At 37.7% G+C, this 22,262-nt stretch overlaps 1 protein-coding gene across 8 annotated transcripts in view; it reads left to right on the top strand.

The window, feature by feature from the left end:
* ITPR2 (inositol 1,4,5-trisphosphate receptor type 2) overlaps nt 1-22,262 on the top strand; it is a 439,774-nt gene that overhangs the window by 345,289 nt on the left and 72,223 nt on the right. For all 8 annotated transcript variants that reach the window (XM_059682415.1, XM_059682414.1, XM_059682412.1 and 5 more), the window contains 4 exons: nt 3,650-3,842; nt 6,200-6,325; nt 12,231-12,406; nt 18,898-19,062. In XM_059682415.1, the coding sequence (XP_059538398.1) occupies nt 3,650-3,842; nt 6,200-6,325; nt 12,231-12,406; nt 18,898-19,062 (660 nt within the window). The remainder of the gene's footprint in view (nt 1-3,649; nt 3,843-6,199; nt 6,326-12,230; nt 12,407-18,897; nt 19,063-22,262) is intronic.

Genomic DNA, 22,262 nt, shown 5'->3' with positions numbered 1-22,262 from the left:
CACTAGACCTTATTGTTTACTATTGCCAAATCTTTGGAATAATGAGCATTATGACCTGTGTCACAGAATGGATCCCTTGCTAGTAGTTATAAACATTAATATTCCTGTAGCTTTTGTGGGATACTTGACCTAATGGAAACTATTAGATGGACCAGCAGCAAAACGTTGCTTTCTGCATCAGGTGCTTAGGAACCAGAGGCTGGCAAAGTCAGGGAGCTGGAGAAATGGATACAAATAGATCATCAAGCCAGTATGGTTCTAAGGAAGGTCCCAGAAGCCAAAGTGCAAAGCGAGGTGATTAGAAAAGATCAGGAAAAGCCAGGAGAGTGGGTAAGCCAGAGGTGGGGGTTGGGGTGTGTGAGAGATGGGGCTATTGTTGAAGTCGGACTTTTATTGGTTTCCTAGCAGTGAGGTAAGATTTAGCTGGAAATACATGAATTCAGTAAACATGTACTGAGCATTTACTCGCTACCAATTCTCATGCTCATTCAAAGACCACCTCATATGACCTGCCCTCCTTTCTTCACAGTATTCGTTCATTTCCTGTCTCTGTGCTCCTGCCACAGTGTGGTCGTTCTGTTGGTTTAACATGCAGTATTGCTTCTTAGGTGTCATTTGTCCTCCACATGAGGCAGGTCCTGGTCATCTTTGTATTTCAAAAACTGAACACTGGCCGAAACCAGTTTGGCTCAGTGGATAGAGCGTTGGCCTGCGGACTGAAAGGTCCCAGGTTCGATTCCAGTCAAGGGCGTGTACCTGGGTTGCGGGCACATCCCCAGTGGGAGATGTGCAGGAGGCAGCTGATCGATGTTTCTCTCTCATCGATGTTTCTAACTCTCTCTCTCCCTTTCTCTCTGTAAAAAATCAATAAAATATATTTAAAAAAAACACAAAAAACTGAACACTGTATCTGGCATATCACCACAATGATGAATATTGTGGAAAATCAGAGTTTGTCGGTAAGTTATAGACTCAAATATCCCGGGAAATAGGATAAAGCACCTTGTGGATTACCTGGTCTGCTCACCCATCCAAGGAGGAATTGCTTTATAATAGCTCTGTAGCTTTTGGTTCTTCCTGTGCTAGAGACCTCACTACTTCAGGGGGAACTGATCCAATTTGGAACTCTCATAATTAGGAAAAAATATTTTCTGATAAAGAGTGCACTTGAGGGGCTCTGCCTCTCTGAGTCCCAGCACCCCCTGCAAAGCTGGGAGAGAAAGCTGCACTCGCTCTGACCGAAGCCAGACAGTCCCGCTTCTCCCGTTTGAGTCTGGGTCCCTAAAGACTCGCCCGGATCTGGAGCTCAGAGTCTGCGACTCCCTCCCGATTGAAAACGCCAACCGCGCCCTCCGCCGCCAGCCCGCTCCGCACACTCCGCACCTCAGAATTTGACTTCAGCACTGCGCCTCCTCTGAGTGAGCCCCTTAATAGTGAAGATGATGTGAGTGATGAAGAAGGACAGGAACTCTTTGATACCGAAAATGTGGTTGTATGCCAATATGATAAGATACACAGAAGTAAAAACAAATGGAAATTTCATCTCAAGGATGGCATTATGAATCTTAATGGAAGAGATTATATATTTTCCAAAGCCATTGGAGATGCAGAATGGTGAAGAATTGGTTCTTTTCTTTTATAAATAAAATGAAAGAAACTTTACAAAAATTTAAAGTGACAGTTTGAAACTTGGGACATACTCCAACCAAAACTTAACTTCTGCATGTCAGACAAAGTGCAGTAGGAGCAAAGCTACTGGAACAAAGAGACCTTGACAACATAGACACTACTTCTAACTGGCAAGCCATGGAACTGTAGCACCAGGGGTTGTTGGGGAAGGGGGCATTGGGGTTTTGTGTAGGAAAACCCTAATTGTCAATTTTAAATACAGGTACCTGCCACTGATAATTAGCATGTAAAGCTTTGTCTATATTCCTTCCTCCACCTTGGGTTCAGAAAATACTTGTGAGAATGAACTAAAGAAACTTCCCTTTTGATAGATTGAAATGAAACTGCTTATTGTATGTGGTTATATTTGGTAAAAATTGCGTGTGCGCTTTTTACAAGAGGGCAAGAATTATGGTGTTGAATTTTAATTGACTTGTGTAAGGAAACAATTTAGAACTCCCATAACAGGTCTTAAATATTTTTACTTGCTCTTCTCCCTCAGTGATATATACCTCTTCCTTCCCTGCTTCATGAAACATCTGTTTAAGAGTTAAAGGAAGTAATCAATGACCACAGTTTGGAGACAAAATTTGACCCAGGAATGGCTACTTATTTTAATTAGGTTTTCACACTCATTAAACTAGAGTCTTGTCTAAGCAGAATTAAAATGCCAACTTCAATTTCCTTACAAAAAAAAAAAAAAAGAGTGCGCTTTATGCCTGGTCAGTGGCTCAGTGGTTAGTGTCGACCTATGAACCCGGTCAGGGCACACGCTGGGGTTGCGGTCTCCATCCCCAGTAGGGGGCATGCAGGAGGCAGCTGATAGATGATTATCATCATTGGTATTTCTATCTCTCTGTCCCTCTACCTTCCTCTCTCTGAAATCAATAAAAGTAATAATAATAATGTCTTCACACATGCAGGCCTTTCCCATCTTTCTCCTCAGTCTTGTTATGTTGGTGATGTCTCACCTCCTGGTTATAAAATAGCTACAGTTTCAGGCATCATCTCCTTATACTACCTTTTGTTCTCAGCAGGAACAAAGAATATACAGCCAAAAAGCACTTTTGTGTTAGCTATTTGGTTTTTTTGTTATTATTTTGTTGGTCTCAAAGACTCTCTACCTTTTTGGAAACCAAATCTTTCCTGAAAGCCTCCTCCCACCTCCCAGGATATCTCTCCTCATGCCTCATTCTCCAGAAGCAGGTCACATGCTCACCAACACCCCATCAGTGGCAAGGGGAAAATAGACCCCTCTTCTGGTTTAGGCCAGTCTTGATTCATTCTTGGGGGTTGGGCAGCCTATGTAAATGTGAACCCTCAGATTTGGTTTTCACAGACCCTTGTTACATGGTAAAACTGTATGAAAATATTTAGCCTGTTTTGTTTTTTTTAATCTAACATTAAATTGTCACAAATACCAAATAAGAAAAGTTCAAAATAATGAATATTTATATACAGATATATGCTAGAATGGATATTCTACCTACAAAAGGTATGTGTTGCCACGAATAGGGAAATATTTTAATGATATAGAGCACCTTTCTCTGGCCTCATGTTGAGTGGGCCATTTGTTTCCCAGCAGCCCTTTTTAGGAAGGACAGGCTAAGAACAAGACGCAGATATATCAAGTGCAGGGTGTAATGTGATTAGTGAGTCACTTGCTAATTAACAGCCTCTTAATTCTCTCCTGTTCTTCATGAAAGTAATAATCCAGAAAGAATAAAGGCTTGGGCTTTTGTTATTTATAACAAAGTATAATATTTATGATACTTTAGTCAGTTACTATCTCTTCCTTCAAGAGAAAAATGTAAAGTAGTCCAGTAAAGGACTATCTAGGATACTTCAAACTGGTCTGTTTGTTTGTTTTTTCATTAGCTGGATTCATAAAATGTCTTTAACATACTTGTGAGAAAAAAAAACACAGTATGCTAAGACCAAGGTGCTAAAGGCTAAAGCGTCTGTAAATTAATGCTTGCAGATTGTCCGGCATGATAGGACCATGGAGCAGATAGTCTTTCCTGTCCCCAACATCTGTGAATACCTGACGCGGGAGTCCAAGTGCCGAGTGTTCACGATGACCGAAAGGGATGAGCAAGGGAGCAAAGTGAACGACTTCTTCCAGCAAACAGAAGACCTCTACAATGAAATGAAGTGGCAGAAGAAAATCAGGAGTAAGTACAGTAAACGAACGTGGTGAGTTTGGGGCGTCGTGGTAGACCCATTGGTACTTTGGGACACGTGGCACTCTTCAGTTAAACTGGTTTTTAATTTCCTGCCACCTGATGTCACTGAGATCCCCAACAGCCTTAAGAATATAAGCTCCATCTATCTTCTTGGCTGGAGCCAAGACCCCTGCAGCTTCACGCAAACAGAAACCTCTGACTTAGGTCATCTTCCAGTGCTGATCCTATAGTTTTATAAATATTATGAAATGTAAGGTTGCAATTGTATGTTTCAGCTGTTGAACAGCTGCAGGTTTGAAGTCCCCAGATGGGCCCTGACTGGCCTTACCACTCAGTGAATGGCATGGAGATGCCAGTGCCCGCACGCTCGTCCTCTCTCCCCCCAGGATCTTAGGATGGAGCGGCTTGTTTCACGGGTTTCGGAAAGTCTTTCTTTGCCTATATCCATACATTGCCAAATCAAACTAAAAATTTTGTGATGCTTGTATTCTAATAGAAATGTTGTAATTTTAAAGTTAAAAATGAGCATAATGCCGTTCTCATGACTTATTTCTCAGGGCTCCAGTCTACTTGGAAATACTCAATTTTCAAATTTAAAAATTTGAGAGTTTAAAATAAAATTTAATTTTCCCATGTAATGAATATCATGAGCTTTCAACAAAAATTGATAGAAGGAAACTCTTGATTAGGTCTTTTTTGTCTTTTGGGGATGTTTCCCAATCAAGCAGGCTTATGTCCTCAATATCTCTATTCAACATTGTGTCCTCATTCCAGTTTTCTAGGAATTTAAACGATTGTGGTTTTCTAATTTGAGTGGAGCCTGAGACACATCATCTTTGAAGATAAGGTGGCAGCATACATTGCCAGGCTTTCCTAGCAGAATATTTGAAAAAAATAAAGAAGTTACTCTCCCATAGCATTTTACTATGTAGAATCTTATGAAGTTCAGAGAAAATTTTGGGTGTTCAGAATACATATGAATACTTGACATTTTTATTTGGGAAATTTGAAAAATATCCATTTTTATCCTTGACAAAAGGTAAATTGAGTAATAAACTAGTGTTTGTGGGGTCTGAGCCTTTTTTAGATAAATATTTTGTCATTTATAAAACGAAATCTTCAAATAACTTCCAGTATATGTTTTACTTTTAAAAATTGGAAGCACCTTATTGTGAGGTTATAGATAGAATCTAATTCATTTGATGGGTCTATTACCAATGTCTGCATCAACCTCTTCTAATTTTACCTTCATATTCTGCTTTTAACAATGAGGACTCCTCATTCAGGAATGTTGGAGATGCAGATGTTTACAGTTTATGATACATTAGTAACTTAATATCATAGTTAGTCGTAGCCTATCCTAGTGTTGTTGAAATGCTACCTTCCCAGAGAAGATGACACTGTGTATTGAAGGATAGTACAGTTTATCAGTAAGCAACAGTCCCCAGAGATTGGAATTCACAGAAAATAATTTGAAAAGTTTATCATTTTTATTTGAAAATTCATGTGCTTTCCCCCTTCAATTAATTCCATATTAAGTTAGACAATGGACAAGACCTGAAAGTCATGTGGTCAAACTTACATGCATTACGTATCTGCTCAACTAGTTTGGAGTGGTAGAAAAAAAAGGTTTTTGTTTCATGTAAATTGTATGCAATAGATGCATTTGCTCTTTCTTTTCTGATGACAAATACAGAGTTCCTTTTCTGAAATTATTCAGCAAAGCCATTGTCACTTGTGGGTAGTGCTTATTGTATTTTTCACTTTCCTCTTCTGTTGCAAACCCAACAAGTTCTTGTAAATCACTAGTTCCCAAGAAGTGCCATGCTATTAAGTTTCATAGTTTCAGGTAACTGTGTCTGTGTCGTAGGAATTTTCATCAGAGATATAAATGTGCCAGGGTTTTGTTTTTTTTATTTGACTTTAAGGCATTGGCGTGGGACAAATGTATCAGCTTTCTACGTTATATAGCAGTGTGTACCATTCCATTAAAAATGGCCTTAGGCAGCTGCTGACCTATCTTTTCCCTCATCTTCTCTAGGGATATATTAGAGGTAATTAATACAGAATCACCTTTCCTATCCATCATTAGCAATTGCAGAATTACGCACCTTTCTACAATGGTTTGGTTGTGAATTGGCTAAAAGATGAAGGAATCAAATAGAAAACTCCTTCATGGTCTTAATTATAAACTTTCTAAAATAGAGCATATTAAGTGTTTATTTAAATATGCTTTATACGAGTTTACAAAAATGCATTTAGGAAAATGTTATTTCAGTAGGGTTGATGTGTGGAAACCAAAATTTATTTTTCTGTTCTATCCCCTTGCACGTCTTCCTTACTAGATAACCATGCCCTGTTCTGGTTCTCGAGACACATATCCCTCTGGGGGAGCATCTCCTTCAACTTGGCCGTGTTCATCAACTTAGCTGTTGCCCTCTTCTACCCATTTGGGGACGATGGAGATGAAGGCAAGTGCTTATCTTTCTTTAAATGATAAATATTTTAAAGTTCTAAAATAACACTCTCAATGCATTTCTTAGCTATTTAGAGCTTCAAAATAATAATGATTTCATTCTTATTAAATCGATTTTTCTATAGTTGTTGGAAGTAGAGAATTATAGTAAGTGGCATAGGCAGAAAACTATGGTCAATATAAATGTTATTTTGCAAAAACTCATATAGAGAAGAGCTATGGTATATATTGATAAATAACGCACTGAAAATTGTTATTTCTACCTATTATTGCCCAAAGCATTTTTATACATCATCATATCAATTATATAAATACTAGAGGGGTGGTGCACAGGTATCTTATCTGTTCATAGACTTATTGTGAGACTTTAATGAGATGTTATGAGTAAAGCATTCAATAAACCTTAGTTGTTATAGATGTTGTTAGAAGGTCAATGTTACTACTACACAGGGAAGCACACTTGATGACCAGTGACAACTTGCCAGGAGCACTTGGAATCAACTTAAAGATGAATTAGTTGATCATTAATATTCCTTCCAAAAAGTGCTAAACAAATTGGATAAAATGATGAGGACATAGTAAGAACACAGCATCCAATTTGAAAGGTCTCCCAGTGGCCAAACCTGAAACACTTGAGAAAAAAAAAATATTGACAATATTATATAACTAGGGGCCCGGTGCACGAAATTCGTGCACTGGGTGTGTGTGGGGAGGGGAGTGTCCCTCAGCCCAGCCTGCCCCCTCTCACATACTGGGAGCCCTCAGGCGTTGACCCCCATCACCCTCCAATCGCAGGATCGGCCCCTTGCCCAGGCCTGATGCCTCGGCCAGAGGCGTAGACCCCCATCACCCTCCGATCGCCTGATCGGCCCCTTGCCCAGGCCTGACGCCTCTGACAGAGGTGTCAGGCTTGGACAGGGGACCCCCATATCCCCCTGATCACTGGCTCTGGCCCCCGCCCAGGCCTGAGGCCTCTGGCCCAGGAATCATGCCTGGGCAGGGGACCCCCATCTCCCTCTGATCGCTTGCTCCACCCCCCGCCCAAGCCTGACGCCTCTGACCCAGGCTTCAGGCCTGGGCAAGGGGACCATCATATCCCCCCAATCCCCGGCTCGGCCCCCACCCAGGCCTGATGCCTCAGCCAGAGGAGTTGACCCTCATCACCCTCCGATCACCAATCACCGGATCGGCCCCTTGACCAGGCCTGAGGCCTCCGGCAGAGGTGTCAGGCCTGGGCAGGGGACCCCCAGCTCCCCGCGGTTGCAGGCTCCGCCCCTGCCCAGGCCTAACGCCTCTGGCCTAGGTGTCCGGCCCGGGCAGCGGGGACCCGCAGCTGCAGTGGCCCCGTGATCGTGGGCTCCGCTTTAGGCCCAGGCAAGGGACCCCTAGCTCCCGGGACTGCCAACTTCGACCATGCCCAGCTCCCATCGCTGGCTCCACCCCTACTTCCTGCTATCACTGGCCAGGGCGGAAAAGGCATCTGATTCTCCGATCATGGCTGGGGGGCAGGGCAAAGGCGGCCCCAGGGCCGCCTTTGCCCTGCCCTCCAGCTCTTAGCTCCCCCCTGGGTTTCCGATCACTGTCAGTGGCAGGTGGCTTCTTCCTGCTTTCCCTTTCGCCTCCCTGCATTGTGCCTACATATGCAAATTAGCCGCCATCTTGTTGGCAGTTAACTGCCAATCTTAGTTGGCAGTTAACTGTCAATCATAGTTGGCAGTTAATTTGCATATAGCCCTGATTAGCCAATGAAAAGGGTATCGTCGTACGCCAATTACCATTTTTCTCTTTTATTAGATAGGATGACCCATAAAACTCCAGGAATCTATGTTGATAGTGAGAAGAAAAATCTGTTAATCGAGGGAGTAGTCTCTCCCTTCAACCAGAGCAGGAATTAAAGGGGATGCTTAAGGGGCAAGTGATTCTCAGAAGATCATCTTATAGGGCCCTCCACCCTCCCACCCATCTGCAGATAATCTCTTTTCACTGTCAGGCTTCAGGAGCTCCGTTTTAATTTGTTTAGGAATCCAGGCCTTATTTGTGTGGCTGTAGGCTTGTTTTGTTTTTTTTTGTTTTTTATTTGGTTAATTGGTTTCTTTGTTTAGCATATATTTCTCCAAAGAAGAAACCTGTGCGGAAGTTGAGATATGAGGCTAAGCTGGGTGTGGCTGAGGCAGCAGCTGTTGATGCCAGGGAATCTCCTAGCTTTCTGTTCAGAAGTTGAACAGTGCATGCCTACCATCCCTGCCCAGTTCGGCAAAGGTGGGCTAGCTAGTGGAGTAAATTGTTGTTGAGGGAATTTCTTATATTCAGATAGCATGTGATTTTTAAAAAAATACATCATATTCGAATGTGGATGTAGTTCTTTTTCCCCCTAAAGTACTTTGTGTTAAAGAAAATAAGTTTCTCAAGGTGATTTTGATTCATTCGACTCAGTTACAACCATTTGATGGACTATGGCTATGTGCCAGGCACTATGCTAGGCCCTAGAGATACAAAGGTTGGTGAGGCTGTCCTTTCCTCAAGGAGCTCATGGTCTAGTGAAGGAATGGAGAAAGGAGTAAAACACAATAGTGAAGACAACCTATGGATTTATGGATGGATGTCTACTTTGGTTGCAGTGAGGTAGAGAAACCAGAAAAGTCTTATGAGTCTATGTGGGAGGCAGAGGATCAGAGAGAGACTGGAAAGTAAGAGCAGCATGATCTGTATGGGAAACTATAAACAAGTCAGTGTCAGGTAGACAGGAGATTTCCAGTATGTGAATTAAATTGAGGTCTCTAATTTTGCTATTTGAAGTTTCTTTTTAGAGGATAAACTTTATACTTTCTAAGTTTTAAAAATGTATAGAATGCATTCTAAATTTTTTTCATTATAAAAGCAATACATGCTTATTATAGAAATCAATACAAATATAAATTAAGTAGAGAAGACAGTCCCCCTTCCCATCCTCATTGGGTAAATGTTGGTTTGACAGTCTATACGTCTTCTCTAGGGTTTGTCAGAGGATTTTGGTTTATATATATACTAATGTCCTGGTGCATGAAATTCATGCACCGGTAGGGGGTAGTGTCCCTCAGCCCGGCCTGCACCCTCTCCAATCTGGGATCCCTCTCGCAATCCGGGGCTGCTGGCTCATAACCGCTCACCTGCCTGCCTGCCTGATCGCCCCTAACCATTCTGCCTGCCTGCCTATTTGCCCCCAACTGCCCCCCCACTGGCCTTCTTGCCCCTAACTGCCCCCCGTTGCTGGCCTGATCACCCCCAACTGCCCCCCCACCAGCCTGCTTGCCCCCAACTGCCCCCTCTGCTGGCCTGATCGCCCCCAACTGCCCCCCTTGCCAGCCTGATCACCCCCAATTTCCCTCCCTCCCTGTCCTAATTGCCCCTAAACCACCTCTGCCTCGGCCCCGCCACCATGGCTTTGTCTGGAAGGACATCCAGAAGGTCTCCTGGTCTAATTAGCATATTCCCCTTTTATTAGTATAGATTTAGCATTAAATCTTCAGCTAGAAATCAATGATTCTTCTTACAAAATATGATTACAAATTATTGCCAATTGACAATGCTATAAATTAATAGCCATTTTATATAGCTTTTAAGTTTATTTATTAATTCACAAATACATATTTAGCATGTATTTAGCATACTTAGCTATTTATTTGGCATGTACCTTAAATATGCTCAAGATACCATGCTAGTGCTATGTGAATTCTTTCAGTAAAGGGACCAAATGCCCAGTTTTAAGTGCATGGGTATAATTATTTGTTTAATCAAAAGGAAATCTCAGCAAGCCAAATACTATCTGAGAAAAGCAGTCAAAATGTGATTAGGCGATTAGGCAATTCATGACAATGCAGAGTATGACTACCAGAGTCAAAGCTGAGACTTCACATAACACATTGAGTCATTACTTATAAATTATACTGGAGTCCAATGTCTGGCTAAATGTGTAAATGTGTAAATTGTTAAATGTGTAAAGATGTTGGCAGTTTCAGAGTATAGCTCCACAGCTTGGGGAATTTGTAACTGGAGATTTAGTTGCTTAAAACAAGATCACAGATTATTTTGATTTATTCATTTCATCAACAAATATTTATTTGTAACTGCATGCCAGGCACTGTGATAGACCCAGAAATGGTCCTCGCCCTTACAGAGCTTATGTTTTGATGGTGTCCTGATAAGCATGATAGAAAGTTGAAGGCATTATTCCCTCCATGGCTCTTTGAGATCTGTGAAGTCAGGGCAGTTGGTGGTCAGGCTGTGTTCTGTAGACATAGAGTGCTTCCAAGCCAATATCATAATAAACATGAGTTGGGTGCCCATTTTGTTAGTGTTGCCAGAGGACAGGAATTGAGGGTGATTTCCATAGCAATTTACCCCTTTCTTCATCTCCCAAGTGATCTTATCAGATCATAAATTTGGTGAAAGGGCAGATCAAATCTCTCCTCCCAACTCTCTTTCATCACTGCTTGCTTTAAGAGATAACATGATAAGAACAAACATTGCAAAAATAAACACGTCTAAACCAGTGCTGTTTCCTATCTGACTTTTTGTTTTGTTTTTAATGTCTAACAGGATCATCCTACCTACTTTTGATCTTTTAGCACTCACTGTGAACTAAAGGCTTACACGGAATTCATTTCAGGAGTCCAGATAATCCCATGGTTTTGATGGTAGCACAAAAGCTCTACACACCACAGCCCTGTGGTGTTTTGATGCAGAAATTAATTTTATAAATTATAAAGAGGTGTGGCCAAAAGAAGCAACTAGTAGAAAAATCTCCCTTTTGTCGTTTCCCCTCTGACATCATCAGCCTGTTCACATGTTTGAGGTTTTGGCGTTAGTCTTATCAGCCCAAGAATGTTGCCCCTTAATTTACTTCTGCAAACTTGGCACCATGTGATCTTCAGAGAGGGATTCCTTGAATCCACATGTCAGTGCAAACGTCAATGAAGTGTACTTCTTTTTCACAGAAAAATATTTTTAAACACCTTTTTGGGCAATTTCGAAAGAAATTTTGTTTGTAATAGAATTCCTTTTTAAAACACTTAGAACTTTTGTTTCTGATTATTTAAATAGCTTACCAGTTTTTTAAGAACTTGAATTGACCTCCAAATACATACATGCATACATATTCATGTACATTCATGCATCTATATACACACACGTATGTTTTAAAGTTAAAACATGTCTATTTTATTAAAGACTGGATATTCTACATTCTGAATTCTTTAGAGGAATCTATAATATAGAAACTTGATAATAATAGAACCTGACAGAGTATGAGTTCAGTGGAAAAATACCAGATTTCACATGATTTAACTGTCTGTTTAATGGCCATTAATCGTAACTTTTGAATTAAGGTTCCCAAATGGGATACTTCTATCAAAATATTTAGCATATATAACTCCTGTAGGAGACAAAGATGAAGAACTTTCAGACTTAATAGAAGGGGTATAACTAGTGAGTATGTAAGAGGCCTACAATTAATCACAAACTTTCTGGAAAGAAATGTAATGAGTAATGTGTTCAAAGACATTTTCTCTACCAGTGGTTCTCAACCTTCTGGCCCTTTAAATACAGTTCCTCATGTTGTGACCCAACCATAAAATTATTTTCGTTGCTACTTCATAACTGTAATGTTGCTACTGTTATGAATCGTAATGTAAGTATCTGATATGCAGGATGGTCTTAGGCGACCCCTGTGAAAGGCTCATTCGACCGCCAAAGGGGTTGCGACCCACAGGTTGAGAACTGCTGCTCTAAACACACAGTGGGTGTTTTGAAAGTGTGTCCCGTGGCTTGACTTGCTATATGTGTTATATGAAATAGCGTGGCAAAGGTTTTAACATTTTCTAGATTTGTTCTTGGTAAAAATAAACTTTTTTCCCATTTCACAGGTACACTTTCTCCGTTGTTCTCAGTTCTTCTATGGATAGCAGTTGCAATCTGCACATCCATGCTGTTTTTCTTCTCCAAGCCTGTGGGTATCCGGCCATTTCTTGTGTCTGTAATGCTCAGATCAATATATACAATAGGTCTTGGGCCCACATTAATACTTCTTGGAGCAGCTAATGTAAGTACTTTGCTTTGTACTATTATAGATTAATTAAAAGTGTACTAAATATAAAAATTTAACTACATGCTTTAATTCATGTATACACAGTAAAATCTAATTTATTATGAATCCGAATTAACCAGAATTTAATTTGTACATTCCTAATTTTGAGAGAAAGAAAAAAATGACAAGTAAAATTTGATATATTTACGAAGGTAGCCCTTGGGGCATGACCCAGTTCTGCAATCAATTTAATCCAATCCAATTTTATCGCCTTCTTTGTCCCATACCAGCAGCTATTGATAAAAATGACTTTGAGCTACTCTTAACATCCTGGTGATTTCTAAATCATCTAAGAAGGATTAAATTATATTCAGTAGAATTTTAGAACTGAGTACCTTTTATAAAATGACCAAGGAAAAGAGGTTGCTGTATGAGAAAACTATGAAATTGGGCTCTTTTTATGTGAGCAAAACCTATAAACTTGTGAAAGGCATAGATGAAATTCATATTTTTTTCCACTAAATTTTAAAGTGTTAGAACAAGAAAGCACATTTCAGAACTTAAGTTAGGTAAGTTTAGAGTAAGTTAAGTCAAAGTACTATTCCAAATAACGGCAGCTGTACCCAAGAGAAAAGTTTACAGGGATTAGACAACTTTCTGCAAGGGAGCTACGAAGGGATAGTGAGAAAAGGTAAATCATCAGGTTGATGAAAGAACAAACAGCCAGGTAAACAAATGTATATTGCTAGTCTGTCTGATGCATACCTGAAGCATTTTTATATCTTTTACTGGGTTTCTAGCAAAATGTCCTATATTCTGATATCGGTATTTAGACCTTATCTCCCCTACTACAATATATGGTTCTTAAGGCTAGTAATTAATTATTCAATGTCTGAACATCATTGGTATTTAACAAATATTCCTTAAATAAATTAGCTAATGAGTGAGTGAATGAATGAGGGGAAGGTTATTTTTGTGTTATAGAGTTACACTGCCTTGTAGATAAAATACATGGCAAATATTTATTGAAAATGAATAAATTAAATAGCCAAAATTATGAGAATTAGAAAGCTGTGTTAGTATGGCCAATTCTATGTTTCTGGTCCTTAGTATAATTCTTCAAAAATTACATATGGTATATATGATAGCTCCTAGTTAGCTAGAACATTCCATCAACCAAATTGCCAATTATTCCTCAATCACTGTCAGTAAAAGAGAGTGTACTACACATACAAAGAGATCTATCAGCACAGAATTCTGTAAAGTACTAAATATATTATTCTATAAGTTTCTTGAAGGCAGAGGTTGTCACATTTATAGATATAATCATGCCCTCCTCACTCCCTCACAACTCCATTATTTTTAACCTTAATACCTGGCATTTAAATATCTAAAAAATTATTTACATGAACTGAACTTATACTTTCAGTGCTTTGGAAATAAGTTACTTTTGCATTATTGCCAATCAGGCTAATTAAGGACTCTTCATGGATTTATCTGAATTTTTATAAACATAATTGGTGCGTTCACTTTTTAAATTTTTTTAAACACATTTAAGGGAGACATCTGTAATAGTGTCAACAATACATACATACATACATACATACATACATACATACATACATACATAAATAAATAAAACATTGACTGTTGAACCAAATTACTTGAAGGAGCAAATAATATTTATAAACCGGTAACTGGTCCTCAATAGACATTAATCTAAGAAAGAAAAATCCAAGTTTCATAAAGTGAAATCATAGCCAAGTAGAGTTAGGCCAAAAGTAACAAACATTGATTGGGCCTCTGTTGTATAATAGGCACTGAACACACGAAGAGGTAGAGGACAAGGGTCTTGCCTCCCAGAAGCTTCAGGAGTAGTGTACAAGATAAGGAGGGTGAAGATGAAAGGAATAATTAACAGAAATAATGATTTCACAGCAATAAAGTCCACTGTTTACCAAGCACCTAATATGTGGAATACAATTTAATTGTAAAACGTTGCTCTTGTGATCATAAAAGTGTTGGTAGTTTGGTTCACAGAGTTGTTTATGGACTCCGTGTCTCTCATAGCAAATGCAGAAAGTCCCTTTTTTGGAAGAGGAATCAAGTGGGAGGAAAGAGCTTGGATCTGTGTTCTAAGCTGATAATCTATGTTTTATCAGTTGCTATTTATATTATGTTTCATTTTTATCTTCTTGTTTCTGAAAATTGAAGGTTTGTTTAAATTGCAACCAGTTTCTCTATCTTGTCACAGGAGTCATCTCAGTATTTGAGATGTTTCAAAAGATTCAAATGTTTTTCTCTGTTATAAAGTATATCTTATAAGCCAGTACAGTGTTCTTCCCATTCCCTACATTTTTAGTTACATTTTTAGTCATTGGTAATGGAAATTAACATTTTATTTTTGCAAATATAAATACTCATTTTATAAATTTGGGATCACTTAATTTTTTTACACCATTAATATTTTAAATCTCATTTTAATAGGATAATATTTCCAGTCTTATAGTTGTTACATAATGTGTTTAACCATTTCATTAATTTGTATTTTTTCTATTTTAGATATTTTTAATAATAAATAATAATGTAGCAAATACCTGTGAAAGATCTTTGGATATCTTCTAAACACTCGTTATCTACCATGTTTTTTTCCTTTCTAGGAGTGTCTAGAAATGTGTAATTTATTTAATGGCATTTATAAATCATTTCCTTTCTCACAATTATTTGTAATGTGGAAGTGTTCCCTTATTCTTGGACTTGGTCTCACCATTTTTGCAGAGAGGTAAAGCAAATGGAGTTTAGCAAACAACTGTCTATTAATACCCCAGTGTCAAAATTTAATAGTGCCATGCCCTTAGTTTCTTACAGTTTCCTGGGAGGGCTCATGATACTGCTGATCTATGTATTTATTTAACATAAAGAAATGAAGTTATATATTCTGAATCAAAACTGTCATATTCTCTCTCTCTCTCTCTCTCTCTCTCTCTCTCTCTCTCTCTCTCTCTCTCCCCCCCCCCCCCCACATGCACATACACACAATTACACACACACTATTTCTCATATATTATGGTCATTGAATGTTCCTAACTACTTCTAATACCAGTTGCAGAAACAGAAAACTGCTGCAGTGCTGGGAGAAAGCTATTATGTGTCAAGTTTAGTAAAAGAACAAGTTTATACCACCCTTGTTTACTGCACTGTTTGTTGGAAATTTAGAAGATTTCCAGGCTGATTTTCACTACAGGAAAATTTTGCCTTAGACTTTAACCTTAGAACCTTATCCTGCCTAAGATATAATGTCACTGAAATGGTGTTTGATTTAATCAAATCATCTCATTTTTGAAGGTTGATGGAAATATGGTAATATAGTTCAAAACAATAAATTCAGTTTAACTTCCCAATAAAGAGTAGATAGTATTTTTTTGACAATAATTTATTCTTAGAATATAGGTCATGTTTTCCCATAGGATCAGTGTAAGATGGGGATAGAATTTCTGATCAGGGACATAGAACCAAATAAGACTACCAAGGATAATATAAAGGCACCTATACATTTCTGTGATTACATAAAGTAGTAAAATGGAAAGGACATCACAAATAATTCTAGAGCTAAGAGGCACGTTAAGGCTTATTCACAGCGAGGCATTTCATTTTAGAAATGGGTATGCAGTGTCCTATTAAGACCAGGAGGGTTCAGCAAAGTATTTGGTGACAGAGCCAAGGCTGGAACCCAGCCGGCCCAACTTCCCACGCAGGTCTTTCCAGTGTACGGCAGTGTTCACGTCCTGCAAAGGCATATCAGTTACCTTGCCCAGTTCCCTCAACCTCCATTTATGGCTGCCCTTGCCATAGAAACAGTGATTGCCTACATAGTGGTGTTGACAAATGAAGGATTAGACAACAGCAAGTATGTCATGACATGAGAAGGGAGAATGTCTCTGCAAGTTCTTCATTCTCTGCATGAAGCTTTCCTAGAAAATGCTTTATAAAAACAGGTATAGATTTTATTTTTAAAATGTACACATTTTAAGGTCATGGTGTGGGGAAAACCAGAGTTCAACTTCTTTCCTACCCAATCATTGATTCTTGCATTTATTTCTCCTTGGTATGAACACTTCAAAAGACAACAATTTCTATGTTTCTAGTCTCTACAGAAATAGGTGGATGCCACTGCCAGCATCTACTCGACCTCACTTCAAGGCTTCGTCTAGGGAGCAGGGATATATCCATCCATATCTAGCCCTAGGTCAAGACGAAAAAAAAAAAAGGCAATCTGAAAACATATAAGACAAATCTTTATTTTTTATGCAGAAGTAGCAGAGACCCTTTTTAGTTAGAAAAGAGAAATTTCCTGCTTTTGCATTGAGAACTGAAATGTATTGCTCTTTTGAGAATTTGAATTCAATGCGTTACTTTCCTCAGTGTAAACAGCTTATAAATAAATACTTTTCCTGCATTGTTTTATGATTCAGTTTAGGAAAGTAGAGATCAGGAAACTAAATATAAATAATTTGAAGCATATCATTCATCCTTCTGAAAAGTCAATTCTAATTTTTTACTTTATAGAATTTCTTATTTCTGTTTTATATTGATGAACTATAATGGCCTAATCCAGGTAATATAAATGTAAACGATAGTCACTCAAAACAATTGGAAGAGTAAAACACTAAATATCATTACATCACTCAGACATTCTACTTTTCACCATTTTCATGATGTTTATTGTCAAATGCTAAATTTATATCAGCACCTTGTATATTAGTTTCTCAGTTTTTATAATACTGACTTCATATAATATTAAACTTGGTCTTGGCTAGTGAATATAAAGACATCTGTTCCACTGTACCTCTTTTCAATAATGATCTATAAAGATTTGATAAATGAAACACTACATACTAAAGTAAGACTTTCTATTTGACATTATTCATATTGTTAGCAAGTTAGTGAAAGAATTGATAACATAGATTATTGAGAGGATAATTAAGTAGCAGGGAGGAAATTTAGAAAAGCTTTGAACTTTTTAGTTGCTGTGTTGTTGATTTGATTTGGCTATCTTCACAACATGCAATGATAGCCCATTTCTCATTTTATCTGTATTGATTTCGACTTCAGAAAGTTGAAGGAAAAGGTTTTTCCAACCTCACATATTTCAATTTTGCTTCAAAGTGTTTTGCTCCTTCTTATGTTATAATTCCGTAAGGCAATTTATTTCATATACATTGAAAAAAACCAACAATGTTGTAAAGAGCAACTTTTCCCCCCAAGGTTAGATTTGGAGATATAAAGACAAATATGGTGCCAATAGATAACTAAAGAACTCAGAGAACAATTTGGAAGAATAAATTGAAATTTCAAACTCTGTAATTCTTTCCTTGATGACAAAGAGGCAAAACTAGTTTTTTGGTTTATAAATAATGCAGTGATTCTAGAACCAAATACATGTAGATGGTCCTAAGTTTATGTTAATTGTGTTCTTTGGAAATCATCACACAAATCTGTTATTGCCAAAGACTCTTAGTATAAATTTTCCATATTCTAAAATTTTGCCACAAAAGGTAACATTAAACATAGTTTTAATATAAATACTTTGCATGATACCAATCATAATAAACACGCCAACAGTGTTTATTGAATTTACCACCCATAGAGCTTAGAAAATATCAGCACATGTTATATTTATTTTAACCTAGATATATAGGTATATTTATAATTTTTATGTTTTTAAAGTAAATTAAATGCAAAAATAATTTTTATAGCTTATTTGATTAAAATAACACTCAGTAGAGAAAGTCCAGGGTAAAAAAAGTAATCAAGGACAGATCTCTGGATATTTTCTGAAGACATTTTTCTTTTATAGGTCTAGTATAATAGAAATATTGCATAGGTTACTTTCAGTATGGAAAATATAATGAGTGGTATTTAGAGTCATTGCAGCCCAGCTGGTGTTGCCCAATGGTTGAGCATTGACACATGAATCAGGAGATCACAGTTTGATCCTCAGTGGGGGTAATGCAGGAGGCAGACAATCAGTGATTCTTTTTCTTTCCCTTCCTCTCTGACGTCAGTAAAAATATATATTAAAAATAAAATAGTCATTGCATTAAGTGCTTCATATGCTTTATGAACTGTTTAATCCTCTCACTAGTTCTGTCAGTTGGGAATTCCTTTATTCCAGTTTTTTAGAAGAAACAATCAGGCCTATAGGTGCACAACTCAAGCCATGCCAGCAGTGGTGAGAGCACCAAGATTTTAATTCAGGTCCATGTCAATTGCAGAGCTGGGGCCCTTAATCATGCTCCTCTCTTTTCCTGGAACTGCAAAGGATACCAGTTCTGCCTGTACCATGTTTACATGTAGATTTGTAAGCAGTGCTGAAAAATTACAGAATGAAAAATCATTAAACAAAACCACAGACTTGTGAACAATAGGTTTTGTCAATGACCTGTTATTTATGTGCATTTGGGGATAAATAAGACAGTAAAATCTTTTTTTTCTCCTCCCTCCAGCTTTGTAATAAAATAGTTTTTCTGGTGAGTTTTGTTGGAAACCGTGGCACGTTCACCCGAGGGTACCGAGCAGTCATCCTGGACATGGCCTTTCTCTACCATGTGGCGTATGTCCTGGTTTGCATGCTGGGCCTCTTTGTCCATGAATTCTTCTATAGCTTCCTGGTGAGTACATCTCTGAGTGGACAATTGCTGCTGGGAAAAATGCACAATGCTTCTTCCTTTGATTTTGTTTTTTTAAAGCAGGGCCAGACATTTAGGACAAATTACGTTATTTTTAGAATTTCCTAGGCAAAGCATGAACTGTTATTATTTTTAGTCTTTTTTTTCTCTGAGAAACTACATCTGTGGTGGAATTCTTTCTTTCCTCTCTAAGAAGGAACCAAGGAGTCCATGCTTCACCCAGGTTTCATGGAGCAGGCTGCTTGTGGTTTTAGGCAAATCGTATGTCCCTTTACATGTAGAGAGTCTCCGATGGAATGTGGGAGAAAAAATGGGGATATGTTTCCTTGGTACTGGAATCATTATACAGTGGGGCCTTGACTTACGAGTGTCCCGACTAACGAGTTTTTTGAGATACCAGCTGTCTCTCCGCCGATTTTTTGCATTGAGTTGATAGAGTAATTTGAGTTAACAAGCTCCTTAACGAGCTCGGTCTCAGAACGAATTAAATTCGTAAGTCAAGGCCCCACTGTATTGTATTTATAGTGCCAAATATGTGCATCTTTACAGTGACAAATAAGTAAAACGAGGGAGAAAAGTGTCAACCTAGCAAAAAGACAATGCGTTGTTTTAAGAAATGTCTTAGTTTCAGATTTAATGTCTTTGTTGTGAAGCTTATCTACATACACTTAATTCATTAAATGGATTTTCAGATTTCTTCCACAGATTTTTGGTGTGTTTGTGGGTTTTTGTGGAGGTTTTTTTTTTTTTTCTTCTGGCTATCAGTTTTTCTTCATGCATATATGTTTTATGACCATAAACCAGGAGAGGAATCAATATAAATATATGATGTTTTGAAACTTAAAGCACTACCCGGTTAGCATCATGCATAGGAGCAATTTATTTATCTCTCCAGCCCAGAGCTGACATGCAGTGGAGAGCACGTCTCAGTAAAATCACCTGAAAACAAGTTGAAGATCTAAAACCATTACGCTGACCCAGTTTGCTCGCCTCCTGCTTCCCTGTTATGTTATCTAGCACACTCATGTATGAAGACTGAAAAAAAGCTAATTTTCCGTTTACTCTCAAGCACTTGAAAGAGCCACAGTGAAGAGTGGATTTGTCCCATATGTTTAGATTAAAAATTATCTTCCAGATAGTTAATCGGATTATTCACCAATTTAAAGGAAATTTTTTTTTCTGTTTCAGGGATCCAAATGAATTCCCTCTCTGCTTTGATTCACCTGAAAAATTCCATTTAAAAAATCTGCCTGTGATATACAATAAAATTAAATTAAATTTTTAAAAAATCTGCCTGTGACCTACAGGGGTGGGCAAAATAGGGTTATAGTTATTTGTATGGAAAATAATACAATAATTAATAAATAATCATACAAGAATAAACTCTGTTTTTCTTACTCACAACTGTAAACCTACTTTTGCCCTACCCTGTATGAAGTCCTAAGATACCCAGCACTTTAACCTGACTGTGATATGTGCGTCCTCCTTCTGGTCTATAAAATGAGTAGAGGTAGTATCGGAGACTAGTATTACCAAGATCTATTAAAAAGATAATGTGAAATGAGGCATGTAAATATTTGTTTTCCAAGTAAAGGTATTTGACAAAATAAAGTTGTATTTGAATGATTATATGCGTTATTAAGAGTAATGTTACTTTAATTTATGTTACTTAACCTTATTTTTTAGTTTTATTTCCTCTTGGCTTTTATCTTTCAAATCTTACAATAGGGATGCTAATTTGTTTTCATTGAATTGGTTATAGAAAGGAGGTAGTCCGTTTTGATGTTTAGAGTACTAGAAGGAAATTGTACTGGACATAATAACAAAATGGAATTTAAACATTTTAAAGATATTTTAATATTTTAAAATTATATGTATATGCATTCCTGGTTTTCTCCACAATGTCAATCGTTTATTCAAAATAATAAAAACCACACTCTAGATTTTCCTTTTAGAAATAAACAGAAAGAACCATCAACCTGACCAATGTCAACACATTTTGCATTCTCAAGATTCTGACTCCATGAGGACAGGATCGGGCCCAGGGACATGCAGTTTTTGCAAGCATCCCATGGGCTTCTGGAAGCTCTATACTTCCAGAAACTATCCAGAAGTGACCCAGAGCCCTTTGTCAGACCTTTTCTTTCAGTCGCTATTGAAATAAACTTAAGAAAAACCTCCTTATGTCAAGTAATTAAGTTCACACCAGAGCCGCTAATTTGGAAGTTGGATTAGTTATTTGTCTGTTCTGAAGAATGTTGACTTCATTTCCAGAGTTTGCTGCTCCCTCCAGAAGATAAATAGCAGAATAGTTAAACCTTTTTTATTTTTTACCATTATAAAATAACAGTTTCTAAGGTAAGCAAACAAGTTAATAACTTTACAGCAATTATGTGTAAGGCTACAATTAGATTGGAAAGTGACTGTATAACCCTCAGTGCTCAGGAAAGTGGGGTACAAGGCCCTGCTGTATCTGAGAGGATGCAGGACACGGATAATTGATCGTTTCAACCAGTTTAGACGTTCTAATCACTGCTCACAGGTAGCAGAAGACAAACCTCTATTATTCCACTTTTTAAAATATTCTTTCTTTCTAAACAGGTCTTTATGCCTTTTTTAAGTGAATGTTAAGTTACTGCTTTTAACCAGCTTTTGGTAATTAAACATGTACTTGATAATGTATAATTTCAACATTTTACATAGCAATAAATAAAAGTGTTTTCAGTGTTGACCACAGATAGCAAACACACGCCTAGGTTCTTAACTCATGCATAGATTTTCCCCTACTAAACACATAATGGAAAATAGCCCATTAGAGAACGTGAATTAGCAAAATTGTGTATTATATCTTTGTTTATACTTCTGTTTCCAAAAGTATATACTAAAGTAATATGTTTTATCCTCAGTATATGCCTTTATTAAGGAAAGATGTTAGCATTTCTCAACTATTTTAAAATTTCACATCTATTTCTATTGCAACAGGCTCATAAAATTGTTCCCATAATTTCACCTCTAATCACTTGATTAAACAATACATTTCATGAGCCTATCCATTATTCATCACTTAGGTGAACCTAACTCAGCATTCTCACTTTAGTCATTTCACATAGTCTAGAAGCAACTGCAGAATGTCAGTAAGAGTAAAAATAAGGAATAAGAAGCTAAGTTGGTTAAGTATAATA

This window comes from Myotis daubentonii, chromosome 2 (assembly GCF_963259705.1).
Source record: "Myotis daubentonii chromosome 2, mMyoDau2.1, whole genome shotgun sequence".
Taxonomy (NCBI): domain Eukaryota; kingdom Metazoa; phylum Chordata; class Mammalia; order Chiroptera; family Vespertilionidae; genus Myotis; species Myotis daubentonii.
Note: the sequence above shows the minus strand (reverse complement) of the source record. Positions and strands in the feature narration are given on the sequence as shown.